Source organism: Ammospiza caudacuta, chromosome 5 (genome assembly GCF_027887145.1).
Source record: "Ammospiza caudacuta isolate bAmmCau1 chromosome 5, bAmmCau1.pri, whole genome shotgun sequence".
Lineage (NCBI taxonomy): Eukaryota > Metazoa > Chordata > Aves > Passeriformes > Passerellidae > Ammospiza > Ammospiza caudacuta.
In genome coordinates this window covers 40859051-40868933 of record NC_080597.1, presented here as the reverse complement: position 1 = coordinate 40868933, position 9883 = coordinate 40859051, and the positions used below count along the sequence as shown (strand labels likewise).

Below are 9883 nucleotides of genomic sequence, written 5' to 3'. Positions count from 1 at the left end.
AAACCTAACTAAAACCTTCTTGCTTTCTTCCCATGCTCTCTTTGCTACTCCAGCAGGCATGAAGGTAGCCCCCAGAAAAAAATGGACAGACACTGCTTAGTATGGAACCAAATCTCCATTAAAGGCAGAAGGTGAAGGGCTCTCTTCTGGCTCACATTCCAACTTGTAATGAACCCCACTCCTCATTAGGGGTATCTCCGCTAACCTGCGCTATACTGAGTATGGATTCCAGGAGAATACACAACACGCTGTGTGTGTATATGTACACCACACATGACACACGCTGTGTATGTGTATATATGTACACCATACACGACGCACGCTGTGTGTGTGTGTATATATATATATATATTTGTACACCACACGATACACGCCGTGTGTATATATGTACAACATACCCTGTGTGTATATATGTACACCACACACGACACCCACTGTATGTATATATAATATATATATATATATATATATATATATATGTACACCCGTAGCTAACTCGCACCCTCAGGCCGCCTCACCCCACTCCGTCCCTCCCGCCCGGGCCGCCAGAGGAAGCGGCGGCGCGCGGGGGCGCGGCGGGCACGCGCACTACCCGGCATGCAGCGGGCGCGGGGCTGGCAGGAAGATGGCGGCGCCGCTGGAGGAGTACGAGAAGGAGGCGGGCTGCGTCCCCATCCTGCACCCGGAGGTGCGAGCGGCCCTCCCGCACGGAGCGGGGCGCGGGAGCGGGGCTCGGGGCGCGGCCCGGACGGCGTCCCGCCGTGGGGCGGGGGGGAGCGGGGCTCGGCAGGCAGGAGGGCGGGCGGGGTGCACGGAGGGCGGGAGGTGCGGCGCTGCCGCCCCCCGCCGCCGGCCTGGGTGTGCGCGGTGGCGGCGGTGGCGGGCCGGGGTGGGCAGGACCGGGCCGGGCCGGGAGGAAAGGCGGGTGCGGATGGCGGGGAGCGGTGCAGGGTCCCTCGCCGGCAGTCCCGGCCGCCCCCAAGCCGGGGGAGCAGCGGCGGGGGCAGAGGCGCCCCGGGTGGTGCCGCCGCACCGGCCCCGAGCGGCTGCGCTCGGAGCCCGGCCCGGCCCGGCTGCCCGGGGGAAAGCGGCTCGCAGGAATTACTGTTCCCTTGGGTTTGATGGCACCGGTCTGCAGCTCAGCCGCAGGTCGGGGCTGGCCCCATCCAGCCCAGCGCTCCCTGTGTGGCGTGGGCTTATCTAGAGAGCGAGCGGTCTGGTTTTTTCCAGTGTGTTGACGGTGGGAGGAATATTTACAGGTAACATGTAGAGGTCGTTTTATGCCGTTTTCTTTTATCCTCCTTTTGTGCCGCCCACCTTTGTCAGCAGCGTGTGTGTATTCTTGAGGACTAGCATGATTGTTTTGAAAGGTATTTTAAATAGTTTAGAAAAGCTTTTACATTTGGACTTGTCACCTGATACGTTAAGGACTATAAGAATTGATTTTTCAGCCTACAAAACAGATAAGTGCATATGTCAGGCTCCAGTTTTTGCTAAACAGATGGTATCTTTTCCTTAAACAGTATCTTAAAAGACTGTTAGTTTATTTGATGACTGAAGAGGCTGTATAGGCCTCTATACATTGTACCTTACCTGCTCTACCTCTCTAAACTATGATCATGACTTTGGTATAGACCCGTCTGTTCTGAAAGGTAATTAGCTATCACTAAACCCCAAGTGAACGTCTCGAGTTTTTTGTTGTTGGTTGGGGTTTTTTTTTGTGGTTTTGGTTTGTTTGTTTGTTTTTTGGGGATTTATTTTAAGGGATGTGTGTAGACTGTTGCTACACGTTTTTGCAGCCTAACTGGAGTCAGATTAAATGCAGTACCCTCGGTAGCGGTGTCTGATGATTTTCAGAAGTGACACAACTTTTCAGTAGTGATCCAGACTGCAGGATGTTGATGTTCTTTGAAAGACAGTGTTCTTAACTTGTGGAAACTTGAAATAGGCAATCTAAGATTGGAAAGTGGAATAAAAAGTATTTACAGCTTGTCAGAAATTCATTGTGTTTTAAAGATTGAAGACTAGTGTTTGTTAACTTGGAGTACTTATTGTATAGCAAACGAAAATATCTCAATTTAAATTTGTAGTCTAGCTAGTTCGTCTGGTAGAATTTTATGCTGTTCCTTTGATGCATAAAGTTGAATGTCTGCACAAAAGATGGGAATTGAAGTTAATATATATTGTGTGCTGTAATATAAACTGGAATCTTTTAATATGCAATCAACATCACTAGTTTGGAGGGAGTTTTATTCGATATTTCCAGAAATGCTGTATCTGACTAGATCTTACTCACAAGATAGTGTCTACATGGATTTCAGTGAGTGTTTCTTTATTCCCTAACGTCTTTGTACAGATAAACTTTAAAAGAGAAGGATGTTTTTCATGTTGGTGGTGAGACATCAGTGTGTGGCTGTTCACAGAGCCTCCAGAGATGCTCTTTTGAAAACTTACGGCTGGTGTGCCATAGCAGAGCTGTACTGCACAGACCTGCCCACTGAGCAATGCTCTGCATCTGTGTTCACTCGCTTCTCAAGGTCAGGGCCCCTAATACATGGTGATTTCCACTTTTTAAGAAAATAGCACCATGTCCTTATGTAAGTAGTGACGTTAGAGCATATAATCAGTTTCAACATTTGTGTACATTTAATACCGATGCTTTTTATAGGACTGTCAAAATCTTAACCTTTTTTTTTTGCTTCATGCTGTTGTTTATTTTTGGTATCTTTTTCAGGTATTTTTGTACACCTTTTTTAATGAGGCTTTTGCTTCTTACTGTCTTTTTGTATTGACTAATTTGGATTACTTTCAAATTGTTTGAAGTTTTTGCAGGTTTTTTTGTTTGTTTGATTTTTTTTTTGTTTTGAAGGGATGTGTTTGTTTTTATCTGGGCTCTAAGGCTTTGCATTTTGCCATGAAATACTATGAATACAATATTAGTGTTGTAGGAAAGAGCTTTGAAGGAATAGTGAAAATTACTTAACTACTGTCATGCTGGGAGATCTGTTTGTTTATTTATTTATTTGTGAAAGACTCAGTTTAAAGTGATTCGGTAATTTTGGTAAGAAGAGGTAGAAATGAATGGAAATGTGCATGCTTTAGGAAATTTGTGATGGGACTGCTTTTGAGGGGCTTTGTGTGGTACCATGCCGAGTTCTTGGGCCTCCCTTGCTCCCTCCCTCATGAATGCAAGCTGAACCTAAGTAATAGACTCTTCTTTCCAATGGTATTTATTCTGCTTTATGGCAAGTTCAGTTTAGTGTGACAGGGTAGATCCCATCTTTCTAGCTGTAAGATTGCCAGTGGGACAACAAAGCTTCTGAAGATAATTTTAGTGGTGAAGTACAACAAATAGTATTGATAGCAAATGTGATACTTGTAGGAGGATCTTAGTATGTGATAAATGCTTGGAGAACTGCTGGCTAACTGATCCATCTTGGTAATAGCTGTTAGGATTATTCCTGAATTTCATTGTTCCTAAAAGTCATGAAGGAGTTAGTCTACTGGACTTGGATTTTCTTCTTTAATGATTTGGACGCAATATCAAAATTGTCAATAATAAATTTTGCAGACAAACAAGATGGATGGGTGCAAAGCAGGGAGGTTGGAACTGTAGAAAACCATCTAGAATTCATGTGAAATTATGCTGAAATATTAGCAAGACACACCTTAGAGTAGCTATATTCAAAGTAGTGCACTGAAGGTAAGAGGCACATGCATGGGATTGTATTCCAAAAGTTATTGACTGATAGGATACAAATATGAACAAGCAGTTCAGCAGAAGTTCTCAGTATAATGCTTTGTTTAAAAATGTATAAGAACAAGGAGATGATTTTTGGCTGAACATGTGGCAATGCTCATGATGAAGTTTTGTCTTTAAAAAATATTAAATAGTGAAGAGTATGGGAAAGAATTAAAAATTACTTTTATAATGCCTTACAGGAGGTAAAAGGCCTGCAAAAGCCCTGTTCACATTTACCTGGAAAAGTGAGTGGTATCTTTTTTCCCTTTGTGAATATTTTCTTACTGAAATCCAGTGTTTTATTCAGTTCATGCTTAACAACATCCAGTGACTGGAAAGTGAAGTTGAATGGGGTCAAATTGAAAAGCACAAGTGGTAAAGGTGGAGGGTGAGTAATCATTGTAGTGAAGGAGGGAGGGCAGTAGTGGATTATCCAGCTGTTGATGCTTTCAGCTGGAGTTCAGGGATCTTTCTATAGACCAGATGCAAGTTTTTAATTCCACAAATGGCTAACTGAGTGGTGTGTCAAATATATGAATGTAGAGGAGTGTAGACTGTGTTGGAGTGACTCTGATTCATATCCATGAATTCTTAGGATTTCTCAACAAGGTTGGGAAGTACATGGTCGACCAAAGGGAGCCCCATGGGTGCAGATCTCAGATGGCCACGGGGTGGTTGACCTGCAGTGTGTGATGTGGTGGCTCCATTAGGAGGGATGCAGAGCACCCTGCCATGGCAGGCTAACACTGGGCCAAGGAGTCCCTCCCTGCTGGTTTGTTCCCTTCTCCCAGTGTTTAAGTTTCTGGTGATAGAATAGCAAGCTCTGCTTCCTTTTATACACTGTAGCCCTGCTATGGGAATGTTGTTCATGCTGATTATGTTTGTTGTCCTCTGATTAAATTATTTCATAGGCCAACAGACCTAACTTTAAATTCCTTGGATCTTCTAAACAAGAGTGAATTCCTAACTCTTCTGTGGTAGGTGATGATAGGTTTGGATGTTTTATTCTGAAATTCAAGGGGCGGGGAGGGAGAAGAATCTTAGAAAATGGATTTTGCTTGTAATGCTCCTTTGTATTTGAAAAACATTCTAGATATGTGTCTAGTATGGCCCTAACTGCCAAAGATATTGCAGCTGTTGAGAGCTGCATCTCTTCCTAAATGGTAAGAGCTATTACTGGGAAGGAAGATCTGGTTTGCTATGTCAGTGTAGTGTATTTACCACTATCAGGTGGTGGTAGATATATTTGAGAAAGATGGAAGTTATTGTTTATTACAGATTCCTCTTGGCATTTAAAAAAATCTTGTCCAAGAACAATCTTCCTGCAAAGTTGAAAAGCAATATTAACAGTTATAGCCTCTGTTTGACAGGAATTTTTCCAGTTGGAAGCCATCATTCTTATCTTTGTTTCTCTCCCTGTGGTTCAGTTTGTAACTACCAAGGAAGTTAGAAGCATATATACTTATATTCCTTCTTGGTGATTTGAAGAAAACAAGTAAACCTACTGTAAGTTTTGCTCTAATTTTTTCTGTTCAAAATTTCAGTGAAAGGCCTGACTTTACCATCCAGCTCTATTCTCTGGAGTTGTGTCGATATTGTTGGGGTTGTCCTGGAGTGCGGATTGTTCTTAATTGTCCTGTACAGATCCAGAACTTACTGTGTTGTTTAGTCAGCTTCACTCCCGAGACTAGTCTTGCATTTGTGAGCTCATTTAAAGATCAGGTATCACTTATTATACTGCTTAGAAAGGACAACAGTTCTGTGAAGTCTCAGACAAATTAGCATGCTTCACAATGAAGGCTGAGCCTTGCTTGGTATATCTTGGGTAGCTCCAGAGGCTGAGTATGGAGACGACTGCAGATCTAATCCAACCTTATATCACAGGCTGAAGGTTTTTAACTAATTCTTTTTATTGCCAGAGTGCTAATTATAAAGTAAGAAAGAAAATAAAATCCTATGTTAATAGGTCATATTGCATAAATGGGAAAGTTGCCCTCAAATTTAATTAGTCTGTTGAAGACTTAAACATGTGTCTAGCCTGAATTTAATTTATTCCTGTTCATTACATCTTGCAAGATACCTATCCAAATATAGGTCTGTCTGTATCTATTTAATATGCTGATGATTATCAGACCCCTACACTCCTGTTAGGGTCTGCAGTCCTCCTGACCCTTTTGAGTCTCTCATGTTCATTTGTCCCTTCAGTGTTTTGATGGCTTTGCTGTCAGTGCAGTAGCTGTTGCAGGAACTTGGAAGCAGTGCACTATGTTTGCTCTGGCAGCAAACACCCTCTGGATGACCCATCCCTGGAAGTTTTCAAGGCCAGGCTGGATGGGGTCTGAGCTCTTGAGGCAGGTGTCTTTGCTCACAGCAGAGGGGTTGAGCTGGATGGGCTTCAAGGTTCCTTCCAGCCAAGGCCATCCTATGATTCCTGCTCATCATTCCCCATAGATAGATTTGTACTGGTCTTGTTGGGAACTGTGTCACACTGGAAACTTGTACTCAGATAATGACCAACCCTTTGAGGTAGTTTTTAGGATAGGTCCTTATTTTAGATAGGACCTGGCTTTTGTTGATATTTAAAAAACCCAAATTTTGTCCTGTCCCAATATTCCCTAAGTTGTATCAGAAAGAGAATATTACTTGTTCCCCTTTTTCTCTCTCCACACACACCCCACCCTCCTCTCCAGTAAGAATTATCTCTAACTGTTGTTTACTTCTGGGTTGCAGTGATGAAATAGGGTGGGTCAAGGTACAGCCTATGAAGGATGCTTAGTATTTTCACATTGACACCTCTCTGGGGGTTTAAATATTGGAGCTACTGAAATAACCAGAATGAGGTTTTTTTGGAGCATATTCCTTAACAAGGAGAGTAGGTATAATTGTCACAAAAGAAATAATTAAGCTTGCTCACCTGTAGCTTTTATACATGCAAGATAGACCACATTAACTTTCATTGTATTCTGATTTCTTAATCAAAATGTCAGACACTACTAACCCAAACATTTTGGACATTAACTGTGTTTGACCATTGCTACTAATTTATCAAAATCAAGTGACAGGTTTAGTTTCCTGTGAAGCCATGGTGCTAGTCTTTGTAGTCTGCTATATTAGTATTTGCTCTTTTGTCAGTTTTATATCAAAACCTAGAAAAGGCAGCAATAACTTAAAATGGTAACTGTTTATAACCCATGTCATTTTGTATCCAGACTGCAGGAGTTTCTTCTGGCATAATGAATAGCAATATTCACATCTTTTGGACTGTATGGTTGACCCAAACAACCTGTAATTTGCAGAAGTTTTATAGTTATTGTTCTATAAAAAGCATTTTATTGGGGCAATTTAAATTTTCTTTTTGTTCTGCACTTACCAAACATTTTCAGATTTTGTGGGTTTGTGTTTTTATTGACAGTTCTATTATTCTTACTTTGTAATCTTGGCAACTTTTGTTAATTTCTTTTATTGCTAGGATGGTGCTTGCCCTTCTAGGGATAGGGAGGTATTGTATCCTTTTGCTAGCATTTTTTTTTCATATTTTTCTAATTTGTCATCATCATTGCCAGTGCTTCATTTACAATTCTTACAAGATTTTTTTATAATTGTTCTGTTACAGTGGCCTTTTTAAATAGTGCAGTTTTTCACCACTCTCATCTTTTTCTCAATGGTAAAATTGTGGCTTCTTGGGCATTGGGTGAAACACTTAAACTAGTTTTCAACTATTTAAAATTTTTGTTCTGTGTATCTTCTGATTTGGGCAGTAATTGATTTTAAAGTTAAAAATTTGTTTTGAGACAGGCCCTCTTAGTGCATAAGAGAGAAATGTCTAGTTTGATCCAAATTTGTGTTTGGATTCAGTTTGCTTTTACTCATTAAGCACAGGCCTTATTTCTCTCAGATTTCTCAGAAGATTAATCTTTCAACAGTGCTTGTTTCACTGTGTTTGCCTGTTTGCTTAGGGAAGTAATAAGACTTTATGAATGTGGAAGAAAATTTACAGAATTAAGGAGGATGTTTGTTTGCTTGAAAACTGAACAATGTTGCCATTGGTACTGACATGTTTAGGTAGGAGCAGCCTCAGTAAGTGATATTTCAGCATGCACACTGTCCTCTGTGGCTTTTCAAAGACAGTATGAGACTAAGATTTGACTTTTATGGTGTCCTTGTAGTTGAGATAAACACTGGGGTATATTACAAATGAGACTGTGAAGCAAAGTAGAAAGTTTTTTGTGAAGTCAAAGGGAGTCTGGCTGAATTGAAGCTTTGGGCCTGTCACATCCAGTATGTAGTGTATCATTAGACTACAGTTGTGCAATTTGGAGATCTAGTAATTTCTTCCTACACTTGCAGGATGCCCTGAGGTATGTAGAAGTGTTTCCTTGATTCTCTCTATGAGGGAGGAGGTTCCAAAAGTGGAGGGTAGTGGGAATGCCGTGGTCAGAGCTTGGAAAGCTGCTCAAGATCAGGAGAAGATGACTGAAGAAGGAGGGAGCGCAGTAGCAAGAGAGGGAGGACATCAGCGCATACTGTGAGAACACTTGCCTTGCTGGCTCTGAAGGGTGTGATTTTTGTGGTTGAGTTTAAGCTGGTCTCAAGCCATGGTGAAGCACAGACACAGCTCCTCCCCCTTCTTGGGGTGAGCTCTTGCAATTGTGTGGCCAGTAGGTGACTTGGGGTGGCACTTACTTGGTGGGTCTGTGGCCTGATGTGACACCTTTGCTGTGCTGTTGTGAGAATGGGTAAGAGGTAATGGAGAAGGTGCAGCCAGGACCAGGAGTGTGATCACCTGCCTGATTGCAGACCACTTTTAGCTTGTCTTAAGCTGATTGTGATTTAGGTGCTTCCAGCTGCACTCATCTGCCAGTGATGCTTCTCTGGTCCCAGGATGAGTCAGTTCAGAGAAGTAAATCAGTGACAAATGCATCCAGTAAAAAAACTGCTGTGAATAACACTCTGCCAGTTCACTAAGCCTACTCATGGAAGGGTCAAGTGCACTAAAGCACTGACAGAAGGTAGATGGTGAGCTGTCAGTCCTGGTTTGGAAAGTGAGGAGTTGGAGAAAACAGGACCCTTCTGCATGTTAGACCATGGATTCACTGAGCTGTCTCATTTGCTGCAGAAGATTGTCTGTTAGCATGACTTGAAACACCTTTCATGCAGTTCCTAGTTGTGGTGGATTAACCAGCCACTATTTATTATAAGTGGGAATGGGAGTTTGCTCCACTGGCTGTTGATGAGAGGTTCCATGGACTGCTAAAAAGTTGAGATGGGAACGCTGAAAATTGAAATTTTTTGTAAGGATTGAGCACAACTTGTACTAACTTTTTTGTCTGTATCTGAGAAAAAGGGCATCTGTAGCTAGGCTGACTGCTCGTTCTGTTGTGTGTACTTGCTGGTGATCTAATTCTTGATGGGAAAAAACATTTACTTTTGAAAAATACTTTTAAGAATATCCTTTTCTGTGAATTTGAAAAGGAGGACTTTTTTCTCCAAGTAACTGAGTATCAGTGTTGGGCTAGACACATCTTGGGTGCATTTTTGAAGTTTAGCACTTTAAAAGAGTGAAATATGTAAATGGTTTTACACTAATTTCATGATGACTCTTAAAGCTTGCTCTTTCAGAGATTTTTTTGTTTAGATCTGTAAGCTTCTGTGAGACCTAGAGCTGTGTAAATCACTTGGAAAAAGCATAGTTTCATTTTTGCCAAAGTCCTGAGATTTTTGGCTAAGAACATAATGCAACACTCATTGAAAAGAAAGCCGAAAAGATAAATGTACATGTTAATGTAAGTTGCTGACTAAACAAAAGCTTTATAGTGAGCTTTACACCATAGCATTTTAAGTTTTGAAGCTCTTTAACCATTACAAATGCTAATAAATGTAACTTTTAAATAGTGCTTGCTTTGTGTGCAAATACAAAGCCTCTTGAAAAGCTTACTTGTGAAGCTATGGCTTCCTAAAGTATAACACTGTTCAATTTAGGAGGAATTCTAATTCCTCCTCTAATTCTAATATTTTCAAGGAAAATATTAGAAAACAGTTGACTGGTTATGGGTGCTTGGTTTGAAGAAACAAAAGTTATCATTATAGCTGTGCTTTAAATCACATGAGCTCTGACCTCTGCATAGAGTGGTTGGATTAAGG

At 41.4% G+C, this 9883-nt stretch overlaps 1 protein-coding gene across 1 annotated transcript in view; it reads left to right on the top strand.

The window, feature by feature from the left end:
• Positions 1-521: 521 nt before the first annotated feature.
• Positions 522-9883, top strand: part of ZDHHC17 (zinc finger DHHC-type palmitoyltransferase 17) — a 64347-nt gene continuing 54985 nt past the window's right edge. The window contains exon 1 of the mRNA XM_058804648.1: positions 522-688. Coding sequence (XP_058660631.1) covers positions 626-688 — 63 coding nt within the window. The 5' untranslated portion in view covers positions 522-625. The remainder of the gene's footprint in view (positions 689-9883) is intronic.